This window comes from Prionailurus viverrinus, chromosome B2, assembly GCF_022837055.1.
Source record: "Prionailurus viverrinus isolate Anna chromosome B2, UM_Priviv_1.0, whole genome shotgun sequence".
Lineage (NCBI taxonomy): Eukaryota > Metazoa > Chordata > Mammalia > Carnivora > Felidae > Prionailurus > Prionailurus viverrinus.
The window spans coordinates 97,236,063-97,252,238 of record NC_062565.1 but is presented as its reverse complement, the minus strand read 5'-3'; the positions used below and the strand labels follow the sequence as shown (position 1 = coordinate 97,252,238).

At 39.5% G+C, this 16,176-nt stretch overlaps 1 protein-coding gene across 2 annotated transcripts in view; it reads right to left on the bottom strand.

Annotated features, from left to right (window-relative positions):
• The window catches only part of SOBP (sine oculis binding protein homolog), a 187,194-nt gene that overhangs the window by 135,669 nt on the left and 35,349 nt on the right, over window positions 1-16,176 (bottom strand). For both annotated transcript variants that reach the window (XR_007152546.1, XM_047860887.1), the window contains exon 4: window positions 9,317-9,468. Coding sequence is in view for 1 of the 2 variants with exons in the window: in XM_047860887.1 (XP_047716843.1) it covers window positions 9,317-9,468 (152 nt within the window). In the remaining variant the exon portion in view is untranslated. The remainder of the gene's footprint in view (window positions 1-9,316; window positions 9,469-16,176) is intronic.

Below are 16,176 nucleotides of genomic sequence, written 5' to 3'. Positions count from 1 at the left end.
TATACCTTTATCGGACGTACAACACAGGGATTCCACAAGTTTACACCTTTATGCTCTGCTCACCACAAGTGCAGCTACCATCTCTCACCATACAACACTATTACAATACCATTGACTATATTCCCTATGCTGTACTTCTTATCCAATCTGTAACTGGAAAACTGTATCTCCCACTCCCCTTCACCTATTTTGCCCATCCCTCAACCCCTCTCCCCTCTGGAAACCATCAGTTTGTTCTCTGCATGTATAGGCCTGATTCCACTTTTTGTTTGTTTATTCATTTGTTTTTTAGATTCCACAGATAAATGAAATCATATGGTATTTGTCTTTCTCTGTCTGACTTGTTTCACTCGGCATAATACTCTCTAGGCCCTTCTGTGTTGTCACAAATGTCTATTTGCCCAGCTTTATCTTACCTACCCCTGGGTCTCTGTGTCCTTAAGTCCTTTGACAGCAACAATTTAAATTTCTCCAACTTATAAAAAATTTAATCCTACAGATGATCACAGAAAGTATCAGGGCCTTCAAAGATTGGTCTTATAACAAAGAATTAGACGTGCAGTCTTAGAACTGCTCATCCTATTTAAGATAATATTAATTTATTCTATCAAAACAGATTATAAGATAATATATCACTTATTTGGATCCATGTAGAAATCACCACTTGATCCTAGAATGTTTGGCAAATGGCCTGTGAAGCTGGTTGGCAATGGTCACACCTCAAAATTCCTATTACCCGCGGAATCCCCAAAATACACTTAGTGGGGTAGTATCCAGTTCTCATAATGCTAATTAGCTAATCAAGAAAGTAAAACAATAAGAAAGCTTAAATTTGTATGACAAAAAGCAGATGCAAATCTTTGATTTATGTCATAAATTCTACTATCTCTGTGGGAAAAAAATAATCATTTCAAAGTCAAAGCAGTTGTTTTTCTACAATCAAACGTAGTTAAATACTTTTAAATTCATTTGAACATATTTATGAAGGAGTTCTCCTACATGCCTCCAAAGCCCTCTCATAAATCAGTGTAATGTTTCCAAGGCACATTTCGAAGTAAAAAATTCCTATCTACTAACTATATTTTCTTCTATTAGAAGATGAATTAAGCAGAAAATACATTAATGTCTGAATTTATAATAGGAGTGGTTAACCCTTAGCCATAGCAAACTAATGAGGAATATTTTACCATGGAAGGATTAATCAGGGCTCTCCAACGCTATGTAATTTGACATTCTGAGGACTTAATCATGAATGGATTTTATTCCCCTATTTACTTTTCATCATGGGGATACCTTACAAAGACACTACATGTTAGAATAATATAATTCTGGAGCTTAATCTTATTACTTAAAAAAATGTCATTTAAATAATATTCCATAGGTTTTAAAAATAGTCCTTACAGGGGTGCCTGAGTGGCTCAGTCGGTTAAGCATCCGACTTCAGCTCAGGTCATGATCTCATGGTTTGTGAGTTTGAGCCCCGCATCGGGCTCTCTGCTGACAGCTCGGAGCCTGGAGCCTGCTTCGGATTCTGTGTCTTCCTCTCTCTGCCCTCCCTCCCTTGGTCACACTCTGTCTCTCTCTCCCTCTCTCTCAAAAATAAATAAACATTAAAAAAAAATAGTCCTTACAGAAGAAGCACTCTACAATTATATCATCTGAGTTAAATGCAGCTCAAACATTAAGGAAAATATTAATATATAAGCAGTAAGCCTTAGAGCCTGGATCTGGCTAACCCTCTGGTAGCAATGAAACAACAGCACAAATTCTGGGAGGTTGTGATTACTGGACATTGGCTTCCATCCCCAGCCATTGATTATCTCTTTCTTTGTTAAAGACTACAGGAGTTTCATTTAACCAGAGTGTTCAGTAAATTGCAGCAGAGTTCAAGCATCTTTTATGGATTCATTAAACCATTGATCTGCCTTCTTGTGCTTGTAGTAGTGCCCAGCGCTGGCCCATGGCCTGCATTTACGGAGAATGCAATAGATTGACGTTTGTAACCTCCGAAGGCAGTCTGTCAGTAGACATTAGATTCTGCCGTGTGCATGGCCACCCTAAGAGTGGATTGTAACGTAGGGAATTTCCAATTCTCTGCCTGAACTGCTGGGGCAGAAATTAACCGGCCATCTACAACAAGCTTTTCTTTATTCCATTCTAATCTGTGATAGAATGAACAAAGAGCTCAAGGAACAGATAATTACACATGGCTTGCCCAGTTCACACTCTTGCTTATGCGTACAGAAGCTATCCAGAGGTACCAAGACGGGAGAGAAATGAAAATAACAACAGCCTGCATCTCCTGCATATGGCCGTCTTGAGTGTACTGGGTTTTGTGACCAGACTTTGCAAAAGCGTATGAGAAAAATCCTGAATTCAAGGTACTACCTTAACATTTTTTTTTTAACATTTATTCATTTTTGAGAGACAGAGAGAGACAGAGCATGAGCGGCAAAGGGGTAGGGAGAGGGAGACACAGAATCCGAAGCAGGCTCTAGGCTCTGAGCTGTCAGCACAGAGCCCAACGCAGGGCTCAAACTCACGAACTGCAAGATCATGACCTGAGCCAAAGTCAGACGCTCGACTGACCGAGCCACCCAGGCGCCCCACGGTTTTTTGTCTTTTTTTTTTAAGTAGGTTTTTCACCTAGTGTGGAGTCCAACGTGGGGCCCAAACTCATGACTCTGATCAAGACTGAGATCAAGAGTTGTACACAACCGACTGAGCCACCCAGGTGCCCCAATGGATAGTTAACATTTTTAACAAAGCATCTGAATTAACAGCATAACTACAATCCTAGGAAATGCATAATCATTCTTTCTTGGTTTCTCTGGATAGTGCACTAACAACTCTTAGAAACTTCTCCCTCCTGTGGTCTTTATTAATAAGGTCTCATGACACCTGCCTTTTAAAATCTGGCACAAAGAGTGCTAGATGTAGCTTACAATGGGAGAAGCATATCAAAATGACCCATTAGATAATTCTTTAAATGCCTGTTCTCTGATAAACCTGAACACAGCTAGCAGCAAGGTGAGAAAGCTGGCAATACAAGTGACTGGATCGATAAGGAGAAAGCATGTCCCAAATAACTAGAACTCTTCCCGATCATTTGTTTCCTGAACTGCCCACTGTCCAACCAGACAGCCGGACTATGAACTCAAAGCACACGCATTCATCACTCTGCAGCCGCAGTCACCAGAACACAATGTAGCTGATGCAATCTGACACTGTGGTTAATGTTAAAAGAGAGCGTGCCTTTGAGATGGATTGGATAATTACTGGTGGTTCAGATGAGAAAAACTTGATTTAAGTGTATAGCTTTAGCTATCACTAGAAGGTTGGCGAGACACTGTGTCTGAAAATCAACATTCAAGCATATGTCAATAGCCCTATGTATTGATCCCTGGGTGATCAGATTCAGATCTATAACGCCCCCCCCCCTTCTTCCTTCTGTTCATTGAAACCAAATGTTGAACAAAGATTGGGGCTTGAAGCTATTTGGAGTTTTAATCATCTCTTCATATTTAGTCTACAATATCTAATGTTATTCAGAAGTTGACATCCATTCTGGATAATAGATCAGAACTATTCCTCTGTTTTCCCCACAACCTCCAAAATGTAGCCCATTAAAAACTAGAACAGAGTGCTATTCCTTTCAGTAGAAATTCACTTGCCCCATTCTGTTTGTGTTCCAAGTATCCCTTAAACCAGCATTTCTCAAGAGGTGTTCAAGTGTTCTGATAAACATGAAGATCACACGTCTCTCCCCCAAGGCTTCTGATGGCTTCCTAGGGCACTGTGTCCCACCCAGCCTGCAGAAGCTCTGCCCTGGACCCATTTCTGGCTTTCTTCTAAGAGCCCAGGCTTCACTGTACTTTGACCTACATCTAACTTGGCTGGCCAGAATTCTCCTGCTGGAACCCCAAAGGGCCAACACCTTCCCCCTCCTCTGTTATGCCCTTTTCACAGGTTCTCACTTATAGCAGCTCATCAATATTCCATTCCAAATTTCAAAATACCAGAGAACAAGAAAACAGTTGGGTTTGTTGTTCTTTGCCTAGAGCTTTCTGAGGTACACCCCTGTTTGCCATGACCAAAAGGGGAACTCAGCCACTGGCCTGCAGACCAAAGTCCTACTCTACATGCAGTAGGCGGCCACTCTACATGCAGGCAGTGGACAACAGGATTGTGGCACAGTTCCAGCAGACACGGCAGAACCAAAGCAATCATTCCAAAGGTTCACTGGCTCCCCTAAAAACAAGGTGAATCTGTAAGAAAAAACCCTGGTCCTCCTTTGGCACATTTACTTGTCGATCAAGAATATTCGCAAGCACCTGACAAAAGCACGTCTGTGGCCTGAGCTTCAGGCAGTCAGAGAACATTAATTACAAATAATTTCTTAATGTCCTTCCCCAAACCCTCATGAATGATAGCCATTTTGCAAATTAAATCCTGCCGGTGCTTAAAGGGAACAAAGGAGACAGGTTAATCAGTAGATGATCAGGGCAACTGTTCCACATTTCTTCTGCACTAGTAGGTTCGATAATTAAGTCTGAAACAGAATCTTTTCCAAGATATCTTTATGTTTAATAAAAATACCAATACAGCAGTCTCCCTTATCTATGGTTCACTTTCCATAGTTTCAGTTATTCATAGCACACTGTGGTCTGGAAGCAGATGATCTTCCTGATTTATCGTCAGAAGACCAGTAGGACCCTAATGCTACATGACAATGCCTACGTCTCACAGCATCACCAGAAGAAAGGTCAGTAGAGATATTTTGAGAGTGAATCCACATTCACAAAAGTTTTATTACAGTATGTTGTTATAACTGTTCTATTTCATTACTAGTTATTATTGTTAATCTCTTACTGTGTCTAATTTATAAATTACTGTGTCTAATTTATAAATTAAACTTTACCACAGGTATGTATGTATAGGTAAAACCATAGTATATATAGGGTTTGGTACTATCCATGGTTTCATTCATCCACTGGGGGTCTGGGAAGGTATTCCTCCTGGGGGTAGGGGGACTATTGTAGTCTAAATAAAATGTAACTTCAAATAATATGATGGTACATGCTAATTAGTGATGGGTTTTCCAAAAGAGATCTCTTCTAAGAAGAGATTGCTGTGAATTCGGGGAAATCATTTGAAAGTGAAGTAAATGCTTTATTATGCAATATTCCCCTCATTAAATGTTTATTATTATCATGATTGTTAGCAATTTAATGATATCATTTGCAAAATGTTTCTGTCTATATAATCTTTTTACTTTTAATGCATCCTTATTATCTCTTATCCACACAGCTTTCTTCCCACTGAGGTCTGTTGGGGAATAGCAATGTTATGATATTGAAGAAGTATTTCCATCTATTCTTGTTTCAAATTATGGAAAAACTAGAACAAGGAGGCAAAACTTTGGTGTTTTTAGCAAATTGTGCCTGTTACTAAAGTATCAATGTCAGGAATCCATAAAGAACACTATAAATTTCGGATCTTAACAAAGAAAGAAAATAATCATTTACACTGCCTGCATTGGCCATTTGTCTTGAGTTTTTATCTTCTGCTTGATTTATCTCCTAATGGACATTAGTTTAGACAGTAAGATATTTCCCAAGCAGAAGGAAAAAGACCAAACACGGGCTATTTGAAAATTACTATATTTGTGGCCTTGTTTGTTATTCTCGTTTTTAAAGCGATCATGATTATAAGGCATTACTCCCTTAGGAAAGAATATTTTTAAATGTCCGTTATTGTGCAAAGTAAAACTGGTATTTGCTAGACAAAACCCTTCAGCATCCCTTGCAAAACTACTAAGACACCTCTGCAACTTTCCAACTACTGGGAGAATCACTAGGCTAGAAATGTTCGCAAGTCCTTCTGTACTCGTGGCCTCAAAAAGGGGCTGGGAAAAGAGCAAGCTCTTAGTTCCCTGAAAAGTCTCTAGTGCATCAAGTAATGAGATTGACATACCATTGTTCAGCCAATGCCCATAGACTACAAAGGTATTTTTCTTACCCACTGTTTCAAAACCTTTTGAGCCAGCAATTGAGACTGTTGGGGATAAGGATTCTACAAAATATAATTATGGATTAACACTATCACTTCTTAGAGCCAACACCCTGGAATGTATAAGCTAGTAGTTAGGCTCCTTAAACGAACACAGCTGTGACTCACAATCCCCTCTTAAACAGAAACATTTCGAAGAAAGCCTACGTAAGTGCGGCAATCCAAACAACTCTTCAAATAAAATTTTAAGTTCGGTTTGAAAATATAAACTACGTGCCATAAAGGGTTAACTTGGCTTCAGTCTACCCCACCTTCCTTTCTAGGGCCAGAGTTTTGTGAGAGACAGATGTGACATTCTTAACCTACTCCATCAAAAAGACGTAGAGACCCAAAGAGAAAGGAAGGGTGGAGGAGCAAATGAAATTTAAAGAGCCAATTTTCAGTGGGCCTTCATTTTGAGAGTTGGGCTATTTTTGTGCTTGTTTTTAGCAGCGAATCAATTCCTGCCTCCATACCCAAGCATTTGTGAAGAGGAGAGCAGGGGAGCCACAGGCACAGCTGTCCAATTTACATTCACAAATGCAGGTGCTGCTCAGACACAAAACAGAGGTCAGCTGAATACTGCTCCTAATTAGCTACCTTTTCTACTAGGATTTTTCTTTGTAAAGTTATGCATGCAATTTGGGTTCAACTTAGAGGCCATTTTTAGATCCCAGCATGCTATCCACCAAGAAGCGGGATGTCATTATAAAGCATAATTTACAGCATAGTTAACTTTACATGTTTTTTTAAACCTACATTATATCTAAGGCAAATTTCTCTTCTACACACATATTATTCACACTGCTTTCCATCCACTTCTGAATATTTAAAATTTAGTGTAGAATTCAGCCAGAAAATCTTCTATGTCAGAATGGGAAGAATTTTGCCATTTTTCTAAGATTAAGAAAGTCCACAATTTTAATAATGAGGACTAAAGACTCTGTTAAATGACACAAGAAAAGAAGTAGCTATTTGCTATTTTCTTCAGTGAGGAACACCCTGGGGCTTATTACAGCAGTTCTTAGAAATGGCAGGATGGAGACTGGTATCGAATACAATCCATTAGGAAACCCAAGCCCTAAATGAAATGACCACAAAATCCTATCAGTTAACAGAAATGCAGCAGCTGTACATGTTTATTGTAATACAATAGGATATTGTTGCAGAGATAACACTCTTAAAATTAAAAAAAAAAAGGAATCCAGCAAGCAATGTGACCAGTCTATTCCCCTATTTGAAAAATGAGAAGGTATAGGGTGGCAGAGCTTTGGAATATATAAATAAGCACGAAGATCACAGAGAAGACAGGTATTGTATATACACTAATGGGCTGCTGGGATCAGCTGTCAAAGTCACTGGCTAAACTTCAAGCCACTGTGACTCCCAGCTTTTGCAGAATGTTCAAAGACCTACCCCAATAACTCCCTGCAGGAAGTGAAAGGTAATGGTCCCCCTCCCCCTGCTGATTTCACCTGCTGTAAGTATTCCAAATACTAATTCTTATCTCGGCTCCCAGTTATCCATATTTTTAAAACAGTATGCTATGGAAGTTTAAATTCAGCTTGACCTTAAACTTTATAACGATGTAATATTACATGTTATTTTTTAATAATATAAAATTTTATATATGGTATTATATGTACAAATTTGGTATTCTGGGATATTTTAAAGGCTTACTAAGGCAAAACAGCTTTGCAAAATATAACATGTATCGCCAGAATTGTGACAAATTCATCTTGCTTGATTTTGCTCGCTACAGGCGGTCCATCAAGATCCAGACCCATAATCCTTCAGAATCATAGAAAGACAAAAAATCCTGTTCTCTAGCCATCTTCTGGGATGGAGTGCAAAGTATTTTGTTGTGGTAAGTAGGGCTTTGAAGATGAAAGCACTGGGTCCACTCCTGTGATTGTTACCCCAGTGCTCAGCGCTCAGAACAGGAGCCCCAGGGTCTCAGAGATCATTTTAATCCTCCTATATTAAAACAAAACGTGTCTCATGCAAGGCTCTAGCCACCCTCCTCTGGAGTCTCACTGGCCCCTCCCAAGGGAAAATGAACTCGACTGTTGACTGTCCCAAAAGAATGCCAAACAATTTCCTTACTTGCCTCCCTGTTCCAGTGAAGATTATGAGCCTAATTCTTAGAGACTGCTACTAAAATTCCACCCCGCTGAATCCTGCAGCCTAATTCTTTCAGCATTATGTTTTTTGGCAGAATGATGTGACCCAAATTTGCAGGAGATAATTTGCTGCAACGGTGCTTCTTGCAATGCAGTGAACCCAAGATTAGCATTTCAGGATTGCAAATATCAGACTTAAAAAAAATAATAATTGTTTGCTTCAAGAAAAGACAGATCGTGATCTTGTATTATGGAAATGGAAATGCTTAGAAAAAAGTGGACAATTTTATGAATTAAGGTAGCTTTACAGATCAATGAAAAATAATCAAGAACTAGCAATTGACTTCAGTAATTGGTGGCAAAATGCTATAGCGGTTCTTTAAAGATTAAGAAACGAGCTGTGTGCGTATGTGTGTGTGAGATTGTAAAAACATGCATTCCACTTCTCATCAATGGTGGCTAATACTATTCTTTAAGGATATTTTCAGATCTAAGATGTCTTAAAACAAAACAAAAACCAGTAACTATGGCTGTTCCTGTGTTCACCCACCACGCTGCTCAGAAATGCTTGGCTATGTGAGCAATGCTGGTTCAGGTATTCATTATTTCACTTTTCTCAGTATCAATCAACTTGAATATAAGGTGTCAAGAGAGACTTGATGTTTTTCTTGATTAGAATTTGCAAATCAGGTTTTAGAAAGAGCCAGGGCAATATTACCATTGGGTACAAATATTAAACTGTGTGGACTAAAGCTTTCTGGCCACACTTCTGTGGCTAGTTTCTCAGCCTTTATAAGGAATCACTACCACTTATCTTTCATGGACTCTAGTCTATAGATTCTACTGCTGGAGAGACACTGTCACTTAGGATGGCAGCTGTGATCACCGTGTCCCTCCTCATCAGATTCTCAGTCACCCTCTCAGAATTCAAACATCAAAGCAGAGGAACTGAAGAACAGGTTACACGTTGGAAGGGGGTTGATTCCTTATTCCAAAAGGTTAAGTATGGCAGAAAAGGAGAACAGACAAAACAGAAAAAATAAAAGAAAAATGTGCACAGTGTTTTCAGCTAGAAGCTAAGAGGCACATGCGCACGTGGGCTGGCGAGGCCTGCAGAGCCGCCTCTCTCTACGTGCTCTTACCTTATTTCTCTTGAAGTAGGCTCGTCGGCAGGCCGCAAAGCACTTCTCGCTGCAGAAGCTTTTCACCTCACTTCCCATACTCAGGGAATAGCGCTTGATTCCCACTTTCTGGCACCAGGCACACATTATTTGTACATTTGACACATCATCTTCTATAATAAAAGTATAAGAAAAATGTTCATATCAGAAGCAAACATCCCTTCAAACTTAGACACACCCTCAACCTGACAGAGCTACTTGAAGTCTAATTTTAACTTCTACGCCTCACCACGCTCTGACCTCAAAGGTAGGATAGCCAGCTCTTGATAGGAGGACTCAGGGCTTGCTTTTTTTTTGGTGGGGGGGGAGGGTTGGCTCCTAAGTTTCCAAAAGACACCATTTAATCATTTACTTAACATCCAGAGCACAGAGCATGAATGCACAGCAAGGAGGGTTCCTAGGACGTCTTAGCCTGCTAAAAATGCATGTTCTACCTGGTTAAAGCAGGCTCAGTACTAATGAAGCTTGTAAAATGACCCGTTTCTTCAAAGGTACTGCTGAAAGCCTACAGGATCCACACTAGGTGGGACAGCCAGTGCTAACCTACAGATGTGAGGCCCCAGTGTGAACCTTGAGAGTCAGGAACCAGGCTCAATCTTGGCATGCTCCTTATTACTGTTACATGATATAGGGTGTTATTTACCCTTGCAATATAATGATTCCCAAGTGATGTGGCTAGTCAAAAAAGGAAGGAGGTGAGTGGCCAGATTCTGCTGATGAAAAGACACTAGCCTGGCTCACTCAGAAGTCTCCTACGACAAAACCTTCCTGCATGGGTGTCCTCAGGGAGGCACAGGCCTGATTTAAATTCTTTCCACGTGATGTAGCTCGTGTCCTGGGAAGAAGGGATGGTAATGGAGGTGTCAGCCATGAGACCTGAGGTCACACAGCCACAAAGATGATTCTCAGCTAGACCGGTGGTCCTTGCAGCTCCTGTGGGCCCTGCCACCCGTGTCATAGAGATGCTCAGAATGATGGTAAGTGGTATGCAAATATTTTCAACAATTAAAATACTGTGTATCTTTTCCTTTGTGAAAGAAGAAAACAAATTTAACTAGCAAGACAAGCCCATGCTATCACCAATATGACTGCTCAAAACAAAGACAGGCTTTTTAAAAAGTGAGTCAGTTAATAAAATGCATTGAGTAAATCATAATGCAGGTGATAAGAGTTACAACAAAAACGTGATGGTGATATTCAAATGACTGAAGTCTGAGAAATACTGGCCTGTTTGGGGGGAATAAAAGGAGACTTTAATTAGAAGTCTAAGAAATGTTTTTGGGGCGCCTGGGTGGCTCAGTGGGTTGAGCGTCCGACTTTGACTCAGGTCACGATCTCATGGTTCATGCGTTCGAGCTCTGTGTCAGACTCTGTGCTGACAGCTCAGAGCCTGGATCCTGCTTCGGAGTCTGTGTCTCCCTCTCTCTGTCCCTCCCCTGCTCACGCTCTGTCTCTCTTCCAAAAATAAATATTAAAAATAATAATAAGAAAAAAAAGAAGTCTAAGAAATATTTTCTTGCTGCCTCCTAGGGGGGCTTTTGCTATATCTTGAGCTTTCTGGTCCTCCCCATTGACAATGTGTGTACATAGGACTGACTGCCACTATTAGCCACATTTTTTCTTCCTTTACGGATTTTTTTTTTTTTTTTTTTTTTTTACTATCCCAGACTCATGCTCCCGACATGAATGGTAATCACAAAATCCCCAACAAGCTCTGGTATAGGGTTGTCTGATTTCTGAATAAAATCCCCCAAAGACTAATTGCTAAGCAAGGCCTGGTCCATGAGTTGTTGACATATTCATGGTTCATAGAGTCTGTCATGCAATCATTCCATTTCCAGGGAAAAGATTTGGTTTGAGGCAGTGTGGTCATCAGCCTGCAAAATTAGAAGCAAACTAATTTGTAGTGCAGTGATACGGCTCTTTTCCCCCTGAGTATCATCACTCAGAACTATGCGCAGCATTTTATTTACCTTAATGGAATAAATATTGTCATTTTAATGGCCACTTTTTTTCCCACAAATTACAGAACGTGATCTATTGTTAGTTGTCAGATAAGACAGTGTAAAAATGACCTTTGAAATGAGCCAAACATTTTTGATAACATAACTTTCTTTAAATGGAGACGTAACATGAATTCAAATGTCATACAATTACTGCATTTAACAATTTGTTCTATTCAAGAAAGCTTTGTTTATATTTTATATGGTTTCTAATACGGTATCTGTTTACATATAGACATTTTACATGAAATGTCTATAGACATGAAATGTCATAGACACAAATTTATCTGAATTTAGACTGAATAATTTATCTCAGAGTATGGAGGAGATTTTTTAAATTAGATTAGAAATAGTACATTTTAAAAATAATTATCTGTCATTACTAAACTAATTTGAACTGCGAGTTTCTATTCTTCTTGATTAGCTGCTTTAAAATCTTAAAGTCCTAAAAAAGAAGATGATATAGCAGAACTCTCCCAAGTGATCCATTGGCAGTAAGTTTGATTCTGGTGAAATCTGTAAGGAAAAAAGCATTTTATGGGGGAAATTATTTGGCCTCAGAGTTCAAAAAGGAGACCCCACTTCCCAAGGACCTGTTTTAGAACAACCATCAGCTTCCCCTTGAGGTTCCTTCCTTTAAACAGTCTGGTTTGGGAAACAAAACCTAAAATTTTTCCTCCTAGATCTTTAATGGATATGAATAAAATAAAATAGCCCACTATAATGAACTAAAACTGAGATGAAAAACGGTAGAGAACAAAGCGGTAACAAGGTGGGCAAAGGGCCTCCACGAGCTGGGGTGCAACAAGGTGGCTGGGGAAAGGGCAGCTCACAGTCTCTCTGGGGCTTCCTTCCACCCCCTCCATCCCAGCCAGGCAGCCCCACTCGTCAATTTTCTAAGAGGAGGCACGGACACTTTCTTACACTAGACCTAACACATAAACAAAATGTAGAATGTTAAGGGAGGTGATTTTTATAAATCATTTATACTACAAAGTAACAATATGGGAAGATGAGACAAAAGAAATTGTGCACTTTTGTTTTCTATGTGGCAGTTGGAAAACTCTTAGAATGGTGGCTAGCATCTGTCTTGTTAAATAATTCAGTATTCCCATCCGCTTCTCATAAAATTCCATTTCATAGAGGCAAACACTTTGGAAAAATTCCATTGGATTTCTCCTTTTCTGTCATCAAACTGCTACCAATACAAGTGCTCCAAAGATGAGACAACATTTTCAGAGATCTCAGGTACTCTGGTCTTATAAAAGCCATCTTTATTAACATCATATTTAAGAAACTAAGAACTGTAATTATCTAAGTTAATTTTTCAGCTAAAACATAGCTCAAAAGTCTGCCCCTAGACATGAGATGGTGCCCCATCCTAAATTTGTATGACTGCACCTCTAGAAAATAGGGCTTTTCTTAAGTGCTTAAAACCAAAGGGATATGTTCATTTCAACAACCACATTTTAAAAATCTGAAACCTGGTAATTATGTGCAAGCTTTACACTGGCAAAATAGAAGGCCCTAGCATTTTAGCTTTTCTAATTTGATCTGCTACCAAAAAACATTTTTTTAAATATTTCTTCAAACTAGGGAGAACCTGACTTCCTATTTTATATTTAGGCTAACGTCTGTGCCATTAGAGACTTGAGATTACCTCAAAGAAGACTGGCATAACAGATCTTTCCTTATAGCCATTAGCCTGTGTACTTTTCATAATGAACAATGCAACAACAAATGCAAAATATTTATAGCATTAAGTCACATTCCCGAGGCGAACAGTTTGTATAACATGATAAAATTTTCATATGATAATATCATATAAATATGCATCAGTCAAAATATGCATGCTTCTATTAATCATGAAAAGTTTGTACCACCTCTTTAGGATTTAATTAAGCAAAATGTTTAGGGCATTTTATTTCCAATCTAATGTTCAAAGAGCTATAGAACATTATTCCATTTTACATTCCAGAAGGAGAAGTTCAGATTAATTACTCTAACATGAAATCAAAATTGTATTTATTTATCATAGTGCAGAGAAGTATGCGATCAAGCATTTCTGGAATGCCTTGCTGAAGTTGTTTGAGAAACTGCCTTATCTGGTGACTTTCAAAAATAAGGATGGCCATTGGTCAGTGGCATTCTAGGGGCACTTGAATTGGCTCTGAACATGCATACCTGCTTACCTGACCAGAACACAAAGAAAGTCAGGAAGGCCTTATACTGGACCCCAAGTGATTAACCTGTAGCTTTACCACCCCTTGTAACTTTCACGGGAGTCTAAGATTGAAGGAAAAATCAAGTGTTTCCTGGTGATGTTTCTCTCCTCTAACAGTTCCTGGAATGCACACATCCAGATAATCATTTCAATATTTGAGTTATATTTGGGACAGGTTGTAAGGCAGTCTGATGTGACTCCTGAGTATTCTCTACAACGTGAAAGGAAAGTATGGCACAGTTGGCCCTCTGTCAATCTGTTTGTCAGAGTAGCTATACAAAGAACACATATAGAGGTGCCTGGGTGGCTCAGCCAGTTAAGCGTCTGACTCTTGGTTTTGGCTCAGGTCATGATCTCATGGGTTCGTGTATTCGAGCCCTATGTCGGGTTCTGTGCTGACAGCTCAGAGCCTGCTTCAGATTCTGTCTCCTTCTCTCTCTGCCCCTCCCCCACTCATGCTGTCTCTGTCTCTCTCAAAAATAAACTTAAATTAAAAAAAAAAAAAAGAACACAGATAAAGACATGGCCTGCAAGGCAGGCAGGCAAGAAACTAGGGTTCAAGTTTGCTTTCTTTGCAGCCCTTCTTGGAACAATTCAACTGCAAAAACTTTGAGGCAGTCCAGTTTAAAAGCTTCTACAGAGTCCTATAGAAGCTTCCGTACAATTCTTTGGATTGTAGAAGTGAACATACAAGGAGACCCAGAAAAATCTAGGAATCATGGCTAGCCATTATTCAGCATTTAATGGTAGCAGGCACAGTACAAAGTTCTTCAAATTCGTCATTTAAACTTAGTCACAACCACTGCTCCCTCAGCAAATACAAACATGATCCCCACTGTACAGATGAGGAAAATGAGGTTTAGAAGGTAAGTAATTTGTTCCAAGTCACAGAGCCAATATACACCGAAGCCTAGATTGAAGACCAGACTGAGTCCAGAGCCCAAGCTCTTGACTACTACGTTTTCGAGACCACAGCCTAAGTGTTGAGATTACGTGCCATCCACACAGACTTCCCTCTGCAAAAAGGGCTAAGCGCTGTCACAGATTCTGCTACATACACAGCACCCTGCTTCATGACACATTCATACACAAAGACAATGAAATCAAAAAGGTCAAAATGCCTTTGAGCAGACAGCTGAAGTGTTACTCAATCAATATTTGTTGATTGATTTAAAAAAATAAAGGCTCACAAGGCAAGCCTTTATTTCTTTATGACTATGAGACTTGGATTTGCTGCAAACATTGTCTCTGCACTTTCACCAGCAAGTACCACTTAAACAAGGAGACAGGGCCAATACTGGATCTGAGGAAGCAGTCATTCCACCCACAGGCAAACAATACTCCTAGCTCTCTCTTTAGAAAGGAGGGAAATCACAGCAAGACATGGAAAAGATTGACTTTCCATGTGGGTGAAACAGGAACCACTTACATCTGTAATTGCAAAGATGCCAAGAAGAATATCCTAGCTTCAAAAATTATGACACAACTGCTCACTAAAATTAAATTCTACCATTAGAGGGTAATATATTTGGCTATATATTTTATATATCCCATTAAAACACAAATTCCCTAAAAGCAATAAAATTCAGTATATATTTGTCAATAATGACTTATGCATTAAAATGAATGATTCTTTAAAAAAAATGAGTGATTCTTTCTGAAGAACAAGTTTTCACAGAGAGTGGAGAGAAGGGCTAAGGACAAGATTCCAGTGAGAGAGGTGGAGGGCAGAAATAGGAGAGGCTATGGTATAAGAAGCCTCTGGTCATTCCCTACTTTGCTAAAGTCTAGCCCTGGGCATATAGGTAGAGTAAGCTGAGGGCAGCAAAAGCAAAGAGTGGACAAAAAAAAAAACCAAAAACATACTGTCTAATCACAGTGTAGCAACCATCTTCAGAGTGCTCTTTAGGTGTGAACTAAAACAGGAGAAGTTGAAGGAGGTGGGAGGAAGAGCACACAGCCAGGGATCTCTGGAAAAGAAAAGCAAGAGCCAGATCCACTTATCACAGTCTTGAGGGGGTGACTTTTGTTTCGAGCGAATGAGTGACAGATTGCACTGCTTTGCAAACCTAAGTCACTATTATTGGAAACACAGTATGGTAGAGTGCCAGGAGTAGAGATAGGACATTGGTGAAAATATTAATACGACCCCTTCCAGCTGTGTGATGTGGGCCAGTCACTCAAGGCCTAGTCATGCCCACCCTAACTATGAGGTGTGGTGAGGACAAAACTATAGAAAGTAGGCACATCCTACATGGAAACGAGCCTTCCTTATAATTACTGACAATCAGAAGCATACGGAAAGGGAGGTGTCTGCTATATGCACCTTGGAGAGGTCCAGATGACCAGGCTCCAGCTTCTTTAATCACATCCCCTCCCACGGATGACATCTGCAGAACCACTACCTTTGAATAAAAAGCACAACCGAGTTAATTGGTTAAATTTCACTAACTCAGACTATTTAAGAAGAAAGCCATTATATTTAATAAAAGCTTCACTTACAGTTATTCTCTTTAAAAATTACTTAACTTGAATTAATAGTGACAAGGTGTTGCCAAATATATCACTGTACTGCCAGATATTCTGTAATTAAT